The sequence below is a fragment of the Aethalodelphis obliquidens genome, unplaced genomic scaffold (assembly GCF_003676395.1).
Source record: "Aethalodelphis obliquidens isolate GAN/ISIS:26980383/991018 unplaced genomic scaffold, ASM367639v1 scaffold7, whole genome shotgun sequence".
Classification (NCBI taxonomy): Eukaryota; Metazoa; Chordata; class Mammalia; order Artiodactyla; family Delphinidae; genus Aethalodelphis; species Aethalodelphis obliquidens.
Genome location: NW_020837951.1, coordinates 21088523 through 21108043, shown reverse-complemented (window position 1 = coordinate 21108043; position 19521 = coordinate 21088523). Strand labels below are relative to the sequence as shown.

At 37.4% G+C, this 19521-nt stretch overlaps 1 protein-coding gene across 6 annotated transcripts in view; it reads left to right on the top strand.

Moving 5' to 3' along the window:
* The window catches only part of HSDL2 (hydroxysteroid dehydrogenase like 2), a 103108-nt gene that overhangs the window by 65139 nt on the left and 18448 nt on the right, over positions 1–19521 (top strand). For all 6 annotated transcript variants that reach the window (XM_027105195.1, XM_027105194.1, XM_027105199.1 and 3 more), the window contains 2 exons: positions 7033–7227; positions 8906–8977. In XM_027105195.1, coding sequence (XP_026960996.1) covers positions 7033–7227; positions 8906–8977 — 267 coding nt within the window. The remainder of the gene's footprint in view (positions 1–7032; positions 7228–8905; positions 8978–19521) is intronic.

Below are 19521 nucleotides of genomic sequence, written 5' to 3'. Positions count from 1 at the left end.
CCCACATGCAGCAACAAAGACCCAACACAGGCAAAAATAAATAAATAAATAAAATAAATTTATTTAAAAAAAAAAGAGTGTACGTTTGTGTGTGGGTACAGAGAACAGAGTAGTGGGTACCGGAGGGGAAAGGGAGGAGGAGGGTGAAGTAAGTAAAGAGGATCAACTATATGGTGATGAATGGAAAGTAAACTTAATGGTGAGCATACTATAGTGTATACAGAAGTCCAAATAAAATGTTAAACACATGGAACGTCTATAATTTTTTAAAATTTATTTATTTTTATTTTTTGGCTGCATCTGGTCTTAGATGCGGCATGTGGGATCTTCGTTGAGGCATACGGGATCTCTTTCATTACAGTGGAACACCAGGAAGTCCCGAAACGTCTATAATATAATAAACAAATTTATTTAAGATGTTATGGAAAAACCCGAACGAACCTTTTGGCCAACCCAGTAAATTTTTTAAAAGATATTTTGAAAAGTCTGGGAATGAATGGCGGTAATAGTGGCACAACATCGTGAATGTACTTAATGCCAAAGAACTGTACACTTAAAAATCGTTAATCTGGGACTTCCCTGGTGGTCTAGTGGTAAAGAATCTGCCTTCCAGTGCAGGGGATGCGGGTTTGGTCCCTGCTCAGGAAACTAAGATCCCACATGCCACGGGGCAGCTAAGCATGTGCGCCACAACTACTGAGCCTGCACGCCTCACCTACAGAGCCCATGCGCTCTGGAGCCTGCGTGCCACAATGAGAGAGAGAAAACCCGCATGCCACAACTAAACAGAAGCCTGCACACCACAAGTAGAGAGAACCCTGCACACAGCAAGTGGAGAGAAGCCCGCACACCGCAACGGAAGATCCCGCGTGCCACAACGAAGATCCAACACAAGCAAAAATTAAAAAAAAAAAAAAAAATCAATTAAAAACAAAACTCTTGGCTAGTTAAGCCAAATGTTTTAACAAAAAGGTTAACCTGAAAGAAAACCAATAAAATGCACCCAAGTCATCAAAAAGAATGGTTAAAATGTATATACATGTGGTAAAAAATGGTTAAAATACATATTTATCTCCACAATAAAATACTTAAAAAAAGAAAAGGGAAAATTATTTCTTGTGCTTAGAAAACATAAAGAAATTTATTCACATACTTTTCCAAATTTCCAATAAAACAAGCTGTAATCGGGGACTTCCATGGTAGTCCAGTGGTTAAGACTTTGCCTTCCAATGCAGGGGGTGCAGGTTCAGTCCCTGGTGGGGGAGCTAAGATCCCACATGCCTCATGGCCAAAAAAACAAAACATAAAACAGAAGCAGTATTGTAACAAATTCAATAAAGACTTTAAAAAAATGGTCCTCATCAAAAACATCTTTAAAAAAAAAAAGCTGTAATCAGGAGAATCACTCAAAAGGTAACAGATACTTTTCCAATTATTCCTTAATAAGACTTAAGTTTTAGGGCTACTTTTAGGATTCTTGTGATCCGGGGTGTATTACAAATCTTGAATATATATATATTTTTTGCCAGAAATCATCAGGGAATTTGACTTGATTGATCATGTTGTTAATCTGTTTTTATTGTAAGTCTTATCGCCTGTTGGGTTGGCCTGTTCACATCGTAGAAACTTTGTTGAGAATAACTGTTTGGCTCATTTCCTGATTTGGGGGGTTTATTTGTGCCTTCTTTGTATTTTCCGTAGAAAGGTCATTAAAGTAACAGTAGGTTGTCTGGGAATACCATTCTTGTTCTTACATTGTGTGTGTGTATGGATGTACACACACATACATGACATGTATATACTTACATGGCATATTCTTAATTAGTAATTTTTAAGAATTTGCATGCCATTCATGTAGTCTACAGTGAGACTGGAGTGTGTATGTATACATATAGTCTCATTGTAGACCATACTGAAATATTTACAGAAAAATTCTGCAGTTTATGCGAGTAAGATGATAACTGAACTCAAAACTGTTGATTAACAAAGTATGCCCATTAGTCACATGGTGGCTAAGAGCCTGGCTCTGGAGTCAAGCAGCCACATGTTTGAATTCTAGCTCCTGTAACCTTGGACAAGTTACTTAACCCCTCTGTGCCTGAGTACTGTCATCTGTAAAATGAGGATAACAGTACGTACCTCATGGAATTCATTCAGATAATGTACGTAAAGTATGTAGCAGCATGCCCAGCACAGGACACACATAATAAATGTTAGCTATGTTTTTTGTGTTTTTTTGGCTGGGTTGGGTCTTCATTGCTGCGTGCGGGCTTTCTCTACTTGTGGTGAGCAGGGGCTACTCTTTGTCGCGGTGCGTGGGCTTCTCACTGTGGTGGCTTCTCTTTTTGCAGAGCACAAGCTCCAGGTGCACAGGCTTCAGTAGTTGTGGCTCGTGGGCTCTAGAGCGCAGGCTCAGTAGTTGTGGCACATGGGTGTACTTGCTCAGCAACATGTGGGATCTTCCCAGGCCAGGTCTCAAACCCATGTCCCCTGCATTGGCAGGCGGATTCTTTTTTTTTTTTTTAAACATCTTTATTGGAGTATAATTGCTTTAAAATGGTGTGTTAGTTTCTGCTTTATAACAAAGTGAATCAGTTATACATATGTTCCCATATCTCTTCCCTCTTGTGTCTCCCTCCCTCCCACCCTCCCTATCCCACCCCTCTAGGTGGTCACAAACCACCTAGCTGATCTCCCTGTGCTATGCGACTGCTTCCGACCAGCTATCTATTTTACATTTGGTAGTGTATATATGTCCATGCCACTCTCTCACTTTGTTACAGCTTACCCTTGCCCCTCCCCATATCCTCAAGTCCATTCTCTAGTAGTTCTGCGTCTTTATTTCCCGTCTTGCCCCTAGGTTCTTCATGACCATTTTTTTGTGTGTTTTTAGATTCTATATATATGTGTTAGCATATGGTATTTGTTTTTGTCTTTCTGACTTACTTCACTCTGTATGACAGACTCTAGGTCCATCCACCTCACTACAAATATCTCAATTTCGTTTCTTTTTATGGCTGAGTAATATTCCATTGTATATATGTGCCACATCTTCTTTATCCATTCATCTGATGATGGACACTTAGGTTGCTTCCATGTCCTGTCTATTGTAAATAGAGCTGCAATGAACATTTTGGTACATGACTCTTTTTGAATTATGGTTTTCTTGGTATATGCCCAGTAGTGGGATTGCTGGGTCATATGGTAGTTCTATTTTTAGTTTTTTAAGGAACCTCCATACCGTTCTTCATAGTGGCTTTGTCAATTTACATTCCCACCAACAGTGCAAGAGGGTTCCCTTTTCTCCACACCCTCTCCAGCATTTATTGTTTCTAGATATTTTGATGATGGCCATTCTGACTGGTGTGAGATGATATCTCATTGTAGTTTTGATTTGCATTTCTCTAATGATTAATGATGTTGAGCATTCTTTCATGTGTTTGTTGGCAATCTGTATATCTTCTTTGGAGAAATGTCTGTTTAGGTCTTCTGCCCATTTTTGGATTGCATTGTTTGTTTTTTTGTTATTGAGCTGCATGAGCTGCGTGTAAACCTTGGAGATTAATCCTTTTGTCAGTTGCTTCAGAAAGTAGGCATAGAGGGGACTTTCCTCAACATAATAAAGGCCATATATGACAAACCCACATCCAACATCATCCTCAATGGTGAGTAACTGAAACCATTTCCACTAAGATCAGGAACAAGACAAGGTTGCCCATTCTCACCACTATAATTCAACATAGTTTTGGAAGTTTTAGCCACAGCAATCAGAGAAGAAAAGGAAATAAAAGGAATCCAAATTGGAAAAGAAGAAGTGAAACTGTCACTGTTTGCAGATGACATGATACTCTACAAAGAGAATCCTAAAGATGCTACCAGAAAACTACTAGAGCTAATCAGTGAATTTGGTAAAGTAGCAGGATACAAAATTAATGCACAGAAATCTCTGGCATTCCTATACACTAATGATGAAAAATCTGAAAGTGATATTAAGAAAACACTCCCATTTACCATTGCAACAAAAAGAATAAAATATCTAGGAATAAACCTACCTAAGGAGACAAAAGACCTATGTGCGAAAATTATAAGACACTGATGAAAGAAATTAAAGATGACACAAATAGATGGAGAGATATACCGTGTTCTTGGATTGGAAGAATCAACATTGTGAAAATGACTATACTACACAAAGCAATCTATAGATTCAGTGCAATTCCTATCAAACTACCAATGGCATTTTTACAGAACTAGAACAAAAAATCTTAAAATTTGTTTGGAGACACAAAAGACCCCAAGTAGACAAAGCAGTCTTGAGGGAAAAAAAACGGAGCTGGAGGAATCAGACTCCTGGACTTCAGACTATACTAGAAAGCTACAGTAATCAAGACAATATGGTACTGGCACAAAAACAGATATATAGATCAATGGAACAGGAGAGAAAGCCCAGAGATAAACCCACGCACATATGGTCACCTTATCTTTGATAAAGGAGGCAAGAATATACAGTGGAGAAAAGACAGCCTCTTCAATAAGTGGTGCTGGGAAAACTGGACAGGTACATGTAAAAGTATGAAATTAGAACACTCCCTAACACCATACACAAAAATAAGCTCAAAATGGATTCAAGATCTAAATGTAAGGCCAGACACTACCACACTCTTAGAGGAAAACATAGGCAGAACACTCTATGACATAAATCACAGCAAGATCCTTTTTGACCCACCTCCTAGAGAAATGGAGATAAAAATAAACAAATGGGACCTAATGAAACTTCAAAGCTTTTGCACAGCAAAGGAAACCATAAACAAGACCAAAAGACAACCCTCAGAATGGCAGGTGGATTCTTAACCACTGTGCCACCAGGGAAGTCCCTGCTATTTTTTATTAATAAGCTACCACGTTAAGAGTGAGGCCAGAGCTCTTGCGCTATTGGTAAAGTAAAAAAAATTATTCCTAGTAAAGGAATTTTAGTTACAATATGGAGAAGTATCTTCTATTTAAATGCTATTAGGAAATTCCCCAAGTTAATGTGCACTCTTTGAAAGAGCGATGTGTGCTAGGATGTAATTGCTGTGAATGTAGGGACTTTTTGTCTGTTTTGTCCACTCATCTGCTCCAATACCTCCAAGAGTGCCTCCTTTTTTTGTAAGGCTCAATAACTATTTGTTGAATGAGTGAAAAGGGTCAGTGGCTCTTAAAAGCTATATACTTTTCATCTTGTGGACTGAAATGTGTAAGTTATTCCAGTATGTAATGATTTCAGGATGGTTTAATAGTGGAATGGAGAGTTTATCTAAATTACTAGAAACTCTGACACCTAAAGTACATTTAAACAAATTGACTTTCATTGCTTTAAATGTAAGCTAAAATACATATGTAAATTGAGTTGTTACTATTTACAACTTTGACAATGTGTAATTAATAATGTATTAATGGTAGAGTTTCAAGTTACTTCATAAAAAACATGTAATTTAAAAATTAGGGGCTTCCCTGGTGGTGCAGTGGTTAAGAATCTGCCTGCCAGTGCAGGGGACACGGGTTCGATCCCAGGTCCGGGAAGATCCCACATGCTGCGGAGCAACTAAGTCTGTGCACCACAACTACTGAGCCTGTGCTCTAGAGCCCGTGAGCCACAACTACTGAGCCCGTGTGCCACAACTACTGAAGCTGGCTCGCCTGGAGCCTGTGCTCCTCAACAAGAGAAGCCACCACAGTGAGAAGCCCACGCACCACAATGAAGAGTAGCCCCCGCTGGCTGCAACCAGAGAAAGCCCGTGTGCAGCAACAAAGACCCAATACAGCCAAAAATAAATAAATAAATAAATAAAATTAAAATTTATATGCACTGAAAACAGTGGGAATTATATGCAAATATTGATAGTAATTATCTGGGCTTCCCTGGTGGTGCAGTGGTTAAGAATCCATCTGCCAATGCAGGGGACATGGGTTCGGTCCCTGGCCCTGGAAGATCCCACATGCCACGGAGCAGCTAAGCCTGTGAGCCACAACTACTGAGCCTGTGCTCTAGAGACTGCATGCCACAACTACTGAAGCCCGGCGCTTAGAGCCGGTGTTCTGCAACAAGAGAAGCCATGACAATGAGAAGCCCATGCACCGCAATGAAGAGTAGCCCCCGCTCACCGCAACTAGAGAAAGCTCACACACAGCAACGAAGACCCAACACAGCCAAAACTAAAACCAAATAAGTAAATTTATTTAAAAAATAGTAATTATCTCTGGGCAGGGGGATTATAGATAATTTAAAAATTCTTCCTTGGGACTTCCCTGGCGGTCCAGTGGTTAAGACTCCACGCTTCCACTGGAGGGGGTACAGGTTCGATCCCTGGTCGGGGAACTGAGATCTGGCATGCCACAGTGTGTGGCCAAAAACAAAATTTCTTCCTTTTAATTTTCTTTATTTTCTAGTATTTCCTAAATGAAAGTAGTATCTGAACTTAAAAGGGACCCCCAAGTCCAGCCATTATCTGTTGAATGTTTATGGTATATTTGTCATTGTTTTAGGAGCTAGGGATACAGTGATGAACAAGAAAAGCAGAGTCTCTATATTCTAGTAGAGGAAAAAGAGAAAATAAGCTTAGGAAAGGAGCTCCATATTTTAGAAACAAGAAACTGAGGCTGAAAGATGTTAAAGTAGTTTGCCGAAAGTCACGGCATAGTTGGCTTAAAAATGTCAGTCACCTGGTTTACAGCTCAGTGCTCTTGCTTATTCCTCACTGGCTTTCTTGTCTCTCAAGAATGGTATGCAAATTCTTTGAGCATTCTTAGTCGGAAATCTAATTGAATTTTGCCATAGTCTCATGAAGGAGTACTGTATAAGGCAGTGTTGTGTAGAGCAAGGAATATGTGTTGTCTACCCAGTTATGTCAGTAAAACATTTGGCAAATCCTTTAAGCTCTCTGGACCTTTTTCTCATCACCTGAGTTATAAAGAGATTATTTGTCTTGCTTGTTACTCCCATAGTCCTATTACTTGATTTAGAGTTACATATGTGTATGTTTGTTTTCTCTACAGCCATATACACTGCTGCTATGGATATGCTGGGAGGATCTGGTATTGAAAGCCAATGTAGAAAAGTTGATATCATGGCAGATGCTGCATATTGCATTTTCAAAAAGCCAAAAAGTTTTACTGGCAACTTCATTATTGATGAAAATATCTTAAAAGAAGAAGGAATAAAAAATTTTGATGTCTATGCCGTTACACCAGGTAATGCATATAGTTTTCAAAAGTAGTGATGTGTTTTTCCACATTTTCTGCAGTGGACATACATCTGTTTTGTGTGCATGTTTATGTGATTATAAAATTAATATGCTCTTTTAAAAGCTGTGCTCCTAGTGAAAGGAAAAACCCAGACCAACACAACTGGAAAAACAGAGAAAGGGAAAATAGAAGTGAGTTGAAGGCTTTTTAAGTGATGCACAGATAGAGAAGGTCACATCAGCTTCTAACCATTTCCAAATCTTGAAACCAAAAATGAAAATTAGTTTTTAAAGTTGGCCTTAAAATCACACAGTAAAGATTTTCTTCAAGGATATGGTAACAGATGATGCAGTGGTGAGTTTTTTACAAAAACTTTTTAAGATTATGGGCTTTCCAAATGTTGTCTCTTAAGTGCAGTCTGAGAGTAACTTCATGATGAATGGTGAAGGTGAATGAACAGGGTCTACCCCATGTACAAGGGGGTATTTGAGAAGATCTCAGAAGGCCCCTTGTTCAAAAATAATTCTTACCGTTGTAACTGTAGGTGAGGATGGTGATGATAATGCATTTTTAATTTATGTATAAAGTATACTATATAATAGACAATATAGCCCCAAATGGGAGTTGTATTTATTTGTGCAAAAGTGTATTTTAAATATTATTCATTAGGTTGAGCTTCTAGGTGACAGAAACCACGTTTCTATTTGTATCATCCCTGTCTCTTCAGTTTGAACTGAATTGAATTAAATAGCTCTTTGCAGTTTTAAAAAACACCTTTATATACAGTATCTGTTTAGCCTTCATAGCAATCCTGTGAGGGAAGCAATATCGTATAGTGATTAGGAGCAAGTGGAGTTTGGGAGGAGATAACCCAGTTCCCATTTCTGCTCAGCTGCTCACTAGCTGGGCGGCCTTAGGCATGTCACCTGTTTTCTCTGAGCCTCACTTTCCTTTTTGGTTAAAATAAGGGAAAGATAATTTCTACACAGGATTTGTGTAAGAACTAAATGCAATAAAGTATATAATGTGCTGGGCACAGTACCTGGCTTATGGTACAATCATAGTACTCAGTAATTATCACTTTAGGTTTTAAGGACACAATGGCACTATGCACAAAATTTTAAATTTGATTTAAATTAAAAATCCTATCGAGTGTTGAGAACTTAATATGATTATGGAATTATGATTAAGTGTTAGAATATAACAAAGACTGGTGCATTCCTGCCCTCCAGTTTTTTTAATCTTCTGAGAGGGAAAGACAGACACACATTGACAGAGATGGGAAACAAGTTCTTCTTAATGAGGAACCACCTTCTCTCTGGGGCGCCAGGTAGGAAATGAGTCCAGAGCATTTTGGAGGGATGTAGCACAGAAGGGTTGCATGGATAGGAGAGAAGGGGCAAAAGCTCTTGGGAGAGCAGTTAAGGGCTTAACATAATAGGCAACTCTTTGGTTGGATCTTAAAGATGAAATTTATTGAAGGAGAGGAGGATAACTGGATTACAGGAAAAGTGTTTTAGCTTAATGAAGGTCAGATAGTTTGACACTTCTCATGGGAGTCTTTTCCACAGCACCAGAATGATCAATAAAATAAAAACATGTAACGTTTATTAAACAGGTGTTAAAATCTTAATATACTGAAGTTGTTACATTAACCTAATTATTTTTGGGGTCAATTTTTCAGGCCATCCTTTGTTACCAGATTTCTTCCTGGATGAACAGCCAGTTACAGTTACCAAGGAACCAGCAACACATGGTAAGACGTAGACCATATTTTCTGTAGGAAAATAAAGTTACTAACATATATTTCTTCCAGATGTAGAATTGAACATTTCCGCCTTCTGCTTTTAAGCTTTTTCTTCTTTTCTTTTTTTTTTTAGATGTGCCATGAGGCTTGTGGGATCTTAGTTCCCTGACCAGGGATAGAACCTGGGCCCCTGGCAGTGGAAGTGCTGAGTCCTAACCACTGGACTGCCAGGGAATTCCCTATTTTGTAATTTAAACTAGACAAGTAATGTCTTAGTTAATTCTAGCAAAGAAGGTTGTCTTTTCCTTCTACCAGTAAGAAGTTTTTGATATATTCTTTTCATTTGATTTAAAAAAAAAGTTGTCTTTAAAATACACCTTTTTAAAGGTTTTATTTCTTTTCCTTGGCATTGTTTTTAGGTGTTTTGTGTTGATACTTTATTTTGAGGAAAAATGTGTCACATCAAAATACATCTTACACCATTCTCAGAGTTTGTGCAGTGTGACTACTTTATGGGAGAAATTATCTGCAAAGGAGGTTTGGGTTTTGCTTTGTTTTGTTTTTGCGGTACGTGGGCCTCTCACCGCTGTGGCCTCTCCCATTGCGGAGCACAGGCTTCGGACGCGCAGGCTCAGTGGCCATGGCTCACGGGCCCAGCTGCTCCGCGGCATGTGGGATCTTCCCGGACCGGGGCATGAACCCGTGTCCTCTGCATCGGCAGGCAGACTCCCAACCACTGCACCACCAGGGAAGCCCTGTTTTGTTTTTGTAGTTTAGAAACAATAGCTTTCTTGAATTGGTCCAGAGTTTACATTTTAATCTTTGTGTTCTGGCATGATGCCACTAACTTACTGAAAGATGTCAGAAGAAACACTCTTCAGTGAAACCCCATGAGAAGAATTTCTCTCGTGGTTTATTTTTTTTGGCTGCACTGATCCTAGTTCCCCTGCCAGGGATCGAACCCACGCCCCCCACAGTGAGAGTGCAGTGTCTTAACTGCTGGACCGCCAGGGAAGACCTCTCTCATGGTTTATTAACAAGAATAGCAGTGCTTCTGGGACCTTACGTTATTTTTACATTATAGACTCTGTGAATCTCCTTAGTGACCATAGTTTCTTTAGGTGGAGGCTAGAAAGTTTAGGAAAACATTTCTTCTGTACCTTTAGGAAACCTATAGAACCTTACCATAATGCATTTCGGTGACAAACTTTACTTCTAGCTTAATCTCATCTTTTCTATCTTTATCTTCTCTTTGTCCGAATTTTTGGAGGCAATTTCAAAAAATTAAATAATAAAAAAGGCAACTTTTCTTTTGTATTATAGATAATTTGAAAAATATAGAAGGGAAAACGGTCACTCATAATCCCATCACCTAGAGATAACTCCTTATAAAATTTAAATTTTAAAAAAATTTAAAAATTAGATCTTTGACTTGGTTGCCACATGGATATATCAGAGTATTAAAACAAGGCTGTCAATCTTTTCCTCAAAAGGCCTCATACAGAATGGCAGAAGTTAGTTAGAGAGCTTATCAAAGTCTAGAAGAGTCTATCTTCAAGATAGGCAAGTCCAAAATCCAGATTTTTGCCCAGTACCCTAAGATTGGATCTGTGTTTTAGAGGAAGATGCGTATAAACTAAGCTTATTTAAATACCAAGTTTAAATAATGAGAACCACTTATCAATCACATACATTCATGTTGTTTTTCAACAAATATTTATTGGGCACCTACCATATGGCAAACACTGTGCTAAGTACTTTGGATGCATTGTCTCATTTAATACTTACAATCCTACAAGGCAGGTATCATTGTCCTCATTTCACATTGGAGATCACAGAGCTGGCAGGTGGCAGAGCCAGAATTTAAATTCGTATTTTTCTGATTCTAAAGTCCATATCCTTAACCAGTAAACTTAATTTCCTAACTCCTGAATACTTGAAGTATTAGCATATTTTCCCCCCAGTAATCCAATTTATTTTATAATGAGGAGTTGCCATCTCACGGACTAAACATGGAGTTGCTGTGAGCAGCTCGTTCTCTCCCTCTGGGCATAATGACATAGAGAACAGAATCATAGTCAGAAGATTGTTTCATGACCATGGACTCAGAATAAGATGGGTTAGAGAAGCAGAATGTAAGATAAATGTTTACTGACATCGGGCTTTGATAGGAGTGATTTTTGTCTTTGGGATCAGAATATGTCAGGTGCATTGACTGCAATCCCTATATCCATCTCTGCAGGTGGGATGCCTTCATCTTTGAGGTCAGAATTCTCAAATTCCTTTGGCTAAAGCCTCTCTTCCCTGTACAAAAAATTAAGTGGAGAAGTGATGTTTCAGTCAACTGCAATTCTACTTGACATTTTCTGTAGATACATTAATATATTCATGTACGTAGTACCTCAGTATTTCTGGCCTGAGATCTAACTTAACTCTTTCAGGTGATTTTTTACATCCATATCCAGATCTATTGTATGTTGATTTCACAGTGTCTCTCCCAGAGGTCAGTGTGTATCCCTCATTTCCAAAGGGGGAGGAAAATATTGACAGCCTTGTACTTTTTCTGGTATTTGTGCTTTGTGTATTTGTTTTGTATAACATATATGTAATTATTATTTTTTTCAATGAATTTATTTATTTATTTATTTATGGCTGTGTTGGGTCTTCATTGCTGTGCACTGGCTTTCTCTCGTTGCGGTGAGCGGGGGTTACTCTTCGTTGCAGTGTGCGGGCTTCTCATTGTGGTGGCTTCTCTTGTTGCAGAGTATGGACTTTAGGCCCGCGGGCTCAGTAGTTGTGGTTTGCAGGCTCTAGAGCGCAGGCTCAGAAGTTGTGGCGCACAGGCTTAGTTGCTCTTTGGCATGTGGGATCTTCCCGGACCAGGGCTCAAACCCATGTCTCCTGCATTGGCAGGCGGATTCTTCACCACTGGGCCACAAGGGAAGCCCTCTTCATTGATTTTTCCTGCCCATTGCAACACAGGGAGTTCACTCAGTCTTTTTTTCAACCTCCAGTTTATTTTTTCTTCTTTTCTTTAGTTATAGTTTTAATTGCTTCTATTCCAGTTTTTCTGGATTCCCCTCAGAAACACTTAGTCTGGCTACCCTGTCCCTTTCCCCTGTAGTTTTCACTATCCTTTGTTACTATTTCCATACTTTTGTTCTTTTCTTCTGCATTCTGAGAGACCTTTTCAAGTTTGTACTCTGTATTACTGATAAGATTTTAGGCACATTCATCTCTCTTCCATATTGCTCCTAATGTTTATTTTAATTCTGCTATTATACTTTTTGTTTGTCATGTTTCCCATTTCCTTTTTCATTTTATTTTATTGTTTTTTCATCTCAGCCAGTTATATATGACTTTCTGCCCTTGTTTTATATTAGTTTTCATGTGAAGGAGTTCTTGTGACATTTCTTAATCATAGTTTTGGGGGTCAGAATGTCTCTGGTTTATGATTCTCTGGCCAGGGTGTCCATGGCTCAGGAGCCTGTTAATTCATCTTGCTCTGAGTTTGTACAGTAATGATGCAATCTACAGCAGCAGTTTTAGTACATCAATGATGTTATCGACAGCAGTTTTAGTCATCTGACTCTGGTTGATTAGTGTTCAATTAGCATAGGATTGAGGTCAGACTGGACAACAAAGGCACTAAGGTCAGAGGAGATAAGCAAGGGAATAAAGTTTTGGGGCTTCCCTGGTGGCACAGTGGTTAAGAATCTGCCTGCCACCTCAACACATAAGGCAAATACTAACAGCCATAAAGGGGAAATCGACAGTAACACATTCATAGGAGGGGACTTTAACACCCCACTTTCACCAATGGACAGATCATCCAAAATGAAAATAAATAAGGAAACACAAGCTTTAATGATACATTAAACAAGATGGACTTAATTGATATTTATAGGACATTCAATCCCCAAACAACAGAATACCCATTATTGTCAAGTGATCATGGAACAGTCTCCAGGATAGATCATATCTTGGGTCACAAATCAAGCCTTGGTAAATTTAAGAAAATTGAAATTGTATCAAGTATCTTTTGCAACCACAACGCTATGAGACTAGATATCAATTACAGGAAAAGATCTGTAAAAAATACAAACACATGGAGGCTAAACAATACACTACTTAATAACGAAGTGATCACTGAAGAAATCAAAGAGGAAATCAAAAAATACCTAGAAACAAATGACAATGGAGACACAACGACCCAAAACCTATGGGATGCAGCAAAAGCAGTTCTAAGAGGGAAGTTTATAGCAATACAATCCTACCTTAAGAAACAGGAAACATCTGAAATAAACAACCTAACCTTGCACCTAAAGCAATTAGAGAAAGAAGAACAAAAAAACCCCAAAGTTAGCAGAAGGAAAGAAATCATAAAGATCAGATCGGAAATAAATGAAAAAGAAATGAAGGAAATGATAGCAAAGATCAATAAAACTAAAAGGTGCTTCTTTGAGAAGATAAACAAAATCGATAAACCATTAGCCACACTCATCAAGGAAAAAAGGGAGAAGACTCAAATCAATAGAATTAAAAATGAAAAAGGAGAAGTAACAACTGACACTGCAGAAATACAAAAGATCATGAGAGATTACTACAAGCAACTCTATGCCAATAAAATGGACAACCTGGAAAAAATGGACAAATTCTTAGAAATGCACAACCTGCCAAGACTGAACCAGGAAGAAATAGAAAATATGAACAGACCAATCACAAGCACTGAAATTGAGACTGTGATTAAAAATCTTCCAACAAACAAAAGCCCAGGACCAGATGGCTTCACAGGCGAATTCTATCAAACATTTAGAGAAGAGCTAACACCTATCCTTCTCAAACTCTTCCAAAATATAGCAGAGGGAGGAACACTCCCAAACTCATTCTACGAGGCCACCATCACCCTGATACCAAAACCAGACAAAGATGTCACAAAGAAAAAAAACTACAGGCCAGTATCACTGATGAACATAGATGCAAAAATCCTCAACAAAATACTAGCAAACAGAATCCAACAGCACATTAAAAGGATCATACACCAGGATCAAGTGGGGTTTATTCCAGGAATGCAAGGATTCTTGAATATACGCAAATCAATCAACGTGATACACCATATTAACAAATTGAAGGAGAAAAACCATAAGATCATCTCAGTAGATGCAGAGAAAGCTTTCGACACAATTCAACACCCATTTATGATAAAAACCCTGCAGAAAGTAGGCATAGAGAGAACTTTCCTCAACATAATAAAGGCCATATATGACAAACCCACAGCCAACATCGTCCTCAATGGTTAAAAACTGAAAGCATTTCCACTAAGATCAAGAACAAGACAAGGTTGCCCACTCTCACCACTCTTATTCAACATAGTTTTGGAAGTTTTAGCCACAGCAGAGAAGAAAAAGAAACAAAAGGAATCCAAATTGGAAAACAAGAAGTAAAGCTGTCACTGTTTGCAGATGACATGATCCTATACATAGAGAATCCCAAAGATGCTACCAGAAAACTACTAGAGCTAATCAATGAATTTGGTAAAGTAGCAGAATACAAAATTAATGCACAGAAATCTCTGGCATTCCTATACACTAATGATGAAAAATCTGAAAGTGAAATTAAGAAAACACTCCCATTTACCATTGCAATAAAAAGAATAAATTATCTAGGAATAAACCTACCTAAGGAGACAAGAGACCTGTATGCAGAAAATTATAAGACACTGATGAAAGAAATTAAAGATGACACAGACAGATGGAGATAGATGGAGAGGTATGCCATGTTATTGTATTGGAAGAATCAACATTGTGAAAATGACTCTACTACCCAAAGCAATCTACAGATTCAATGCACTCCCTATCAAACTACCACTGGCATTTTTCACAGAACTAGAACAAAAAATTTCACAATTTGTATGGAAACACAAAAGACCCCGAATAGCCAAAGCAATCGTGGAAACGAAAAATGGAGCTGGAAGAAGCAGGCTCCCTGACTTCAGACTATACTACAAAGCTACAGTAATCAAGACAGTATGGTACTGGCACAAAAACAGAAATATAGACCAATGGAACAGGATAGAAAGCCCAGAGATAAACCCACGCACTTATGGTCACCTTATGTTCGATTAAGGAGGCAGGAATATACAGTGGAGAAAGGACAGCCTCTTCAATAAGTGGTGCTGGGAAAACTGGACAGGTACATGTAAAAGTATGAAATTAGAAAACTCCCTAACACCATACACAAAAATAAGCTCAAAATGGATTCAAGATCTAAATGTAAGGCCAGACACTATCAAATTCTTAGAGGAAAACATAGGCAGAACACTCTATGACATAAATCACAGCAAGATTCTTTTTGACCCACCTCCTAGAGAAATGGAAATAAAAAGAAAAATAAACAAATGGGAGCTAATGAAACTTCAAAGCTTTTGCACAGCAAAGGAAACCATAAACAAGACCAAAAGACAACCCTCAGAATGGGAGAAAATATTTGCAAATGAAGCAACTGACAAAGGATTAATTTCCAAAATTTACAAGCAGCTCATACAGCTCAATAACAAAAAAACAAACAATGCCATCCAAAAATGGGCAGAAGACCTAAATAGACATTTCTCCAAAGAAGATATACAGATTGCCAACAAACACATGAAAGAATGCTCAACATCATTAATCATTAGAGAAATGCAAATCAAAATTGCAGTGACACATCATCTCACAGCAGTCAGAACGGCCATCATCAAAAAATCTAGAAACAATGAATGCTGGAGAGGGTGTGGAGAAAAGGGAACACTCTTGCACTGTTGGTGGGAATGTAAATTGACAGAGCCACTATGGAGAACAGTATGGAAGTTCCTTAAAAAACTAAAAGTAGAACTACCATACGACCCAGCAATCCCACTACTGGGCATATACCCTGAGAAAACCATAATTCAAAAAGAGTCATGTACCAAAATGTTCATTGCAGCTCTATTTACAATAGCCAGGAGATGGAAGCAACCTAAGTGTCCATCAACAGATGAATGGATAACGAAGATGTGGCACATATATACAATGGAATATTACTCAGCCATAAAAGGAAATGAAATTGAGTTATTTGTAGTGAGGTGGATGGACCTAGAGTCTGTCATACAGAGTGAAGTAAGTCAGAAAGAGAAAAACAAATACTGTATGCTAACACATACATATGGAAACTAAGAAAGAAAAAAAAAGGTCATGAAGAACCTAGGGGTAAGATGGGAATGGAGACACAGACCTAGTAGAGAATGGACTTGAGGATGTGGGGATGGGGATGGGTAGGCTGTGACAAAGTGAGAGAGTGGCATGGACATATATACACTACCAAACGTAGAATAGATAGCTAGTGGGAAGCAGCCGCATAGCACAGGGAGGTAAGCTCGGTGCTTTGTGACCACCTAGAGGGGTGGGATAGAGAGGGTGGGAGGGAGGGAGACGCAAGAGGGAAGAGATATGGGAACATATGTATATGTATAACTGATTCACTTTGTTATAAAGCAGAAACTAACACACCATTGTAAAACAATTATACTCCAATAAAGATGTTAAAGAAAAAAAAATAGAATCCGCCTGCCAGTGCAGGGGACACAGGTTCGTGCCCTGGTGTGGGAAGATCCCACATGCCGAGGAGCAGCTAAGCCCATGGCCCACAAATACTGAGCAGCCTGCGCTCTAGAGTCCACGAGCCACAACTACTGAGGCTGTGTGCTGCAACTAATGAAGCCCGCGTGCCTAGAGCCCGTGCTCTGTAACAAGGGAAGCCAGTGCAATGAGAAGCCCCTGCACCGCAACTAGAGAAAAGCCAGCGCACAGCAACAAAGACCCAACGATGCAGCCAAAAATAAAATAAATAAAATAAATAAATTAAAAAAAAATTACTGCTTGACTGAGGAAGACAAATATTATTTTAAAAAAAGGGAATAAAGTTTTGGATAGAGAGACTAATCATAAACCTGGTAAACTTGTTTTAGGGGAACTTGGTTTCATTTGTTTCCCAAAAGTTTCCATATTTGTTGTGTACTGAATGTACCTTTCAAATATATTACTGGGTTTTTTTTTGTCTCCTAAAGTTTTATTGTCTTGTGCAGAGTCATCATACTATGTCTAAATATTTCAGGTGATAAATGATGCAGTTTATCTCTTGGCAAGTGTCTTTCAAGGCTACACTGTAGTTTTTGCTGCCATCTCCTTGGCGTCTCAGATGATAAAGATGATATATTGATTAATAGACAAATCACCTGAAGTAGGAGTTCCAGCAGTTATTATATGACAAACTTAGTCCTGTCTGGTATTATACCTACTAAAGCCAAATACATTCCTATATATTTTCTGCCTCCAGAAACTTGAAGGAAGCCTGTGTCTTTGCTTTCCTCACTTTTAGCAGCCTCTGCTTGGTCCAGTTCTGCTGAGTTTAGGTCTTGTTTCTCTGCTCAGCCTTTATGTTGGCTGTATAAAATTACATAGTTAGACATAGAAGAAAATGAAGAGGAAGCATTACCCAGTCAGACTGCCTGGGTTGGAATTCCTGCTGTGCCACATACTGCCATGTAACCTTAGGTGTGTCACTGAGTATTCCAGTTGCCATTTTAAAACCTCACTCCTTTTTACTTTACTCTTGAATTGTGTTTATTTTATTAGACGTATTGAAATGCTTTCTTAAACAAGACACGTTATAAATAAGAAGGGGGAAACTAACTTTTTATATTTATTTTATATCTGGTCACCTTCATGAGTTTTTATCTTGTTTTAGACTTCTAATAGTTTCTAATAGAGAGACAGTTACTGAACGCCTAGACTTTGGGATAAGACAGATCTGGGTACAAGTCCTGTCCCTGTCACTTATATCTGTGACCTTGGACAAGTCACTTCAGCTCCCTGAAACAGTTTTCTCAGCTCTTACTTTCCTTATGTGAGTATCATGAGGATTAAGTATAATAGATAGTGCATCATATTGTGAAATTTATATAGTAAGTTCCCTATAAATGTTAGGTCATGTAATTTTCATTGAGTAATTATCTTGAATTTCCTAAATGCCCAAACTTACTGTCTACATATAATAATAGTATCTTACAGGATTATTTCTGGCATATTTCTTAATATACTGACTCGAACTTCCGGGAGAATTTGGAAATATTTATTGAAACTATTTTAGGTATTCTTATTTTATTCTTAATTTTAATGGGAAAATCTTTAGCTTTTACCCATAAGTAAGGTATTAGATGTTGGTTAAGATTTTTTTTATCAGTTATTTAGATTAATGTCTACATTTTTATTATATATTTTCTATATTTTATTTTTTGTTATATTTTGAGTATGGCAGTCAATTGGGTAACTTCTTTTTTCTATGTTCTTTTCCTTGAAGTTTTGACATATCTCACCTACTAAGTTATTTGAGTCTTTTCTGAAGTTGTTTCTTTGAAAATGTTTTTATTTTGTCATTCAATTATTGGCTTTTTCTAAAATAAAAAAACCAGAACTGTCCATTTGAAGTTCTAAAATTTATTTAAGGGTTGACATGTAGTATTCATTTATAATTTAAAATTTTTCATATTTATTTTATCCCTTTTCTCTTTTTAAAGTTTTTTTCTCCTTTTTTCTTTGATTAAATTTTCCAGAAAGTTGCCATATTTTACTGTATTTTATTGGTTTTTCTCAAAAGAACCAGATTTTAAATTTTATTTCATTTTTCATTCTACTGCTTTTCTCTTTACTGATTATTTCTTTTTATAACAGCTTTGAGGTATAATTTACATATACCAAAAATTTGCCATTTTAAAGTATGTAGTTAAGTGATTTTTAGTATATTCACAAAATTCTGTAACCATTTGATTCATTATGTTAAACATTTTTGCTTTATTATTTTTTCTGCTTTCTTTGAGGTTGCACGTTTTTGTTCCTTTTCTTGCTTGTTAGGCTAATATTCATTTTTATTCCTTTAAAAATAATAAAATAATTTTGACTGTGCATTTACCCCCTTAATGTAACTTTGGCCACATCCAATAGATTTTGTAATGTAATTTAATCAATTTTGATACCATTTTAAATTAATTTGTATAGAAAAGCTTAGTATAGAAAAGCATAAAGAAAATTTTTAAAATCACATGTAACCCACCATCCAAGTATAAATACTGTCTGTATTTTGGCTTATTTGTTTCCAGTCTCTTTTATTTTTTGAAAATATAACTTAAAATTCATATCTACAAATATATACTTTACCTGAGTGGATCATATTATATTTAATTGTATATCCTTTGTTTTAGTTAACATTATATTGTGAATATTATCCAGGTCTTCAAAAACAAAGTTTTGAAATTGGCAACTTAGTATTATATCACATGAATGTAATATTTATTTTAGTGGCTTGTAATTGTTTCATTTTATAAATGTTACAGGATTTTCTTATAGTGGATCACTGAAAGTTGATAATCAGTGGGAGGGTTCCTGATACATACTATGAAACTTCCTTCCAGAATTATAAATATTGGCATTATATGAGTACTTCCCTCACTACACTGTCAGCATTAAATATTGAAATACATATCT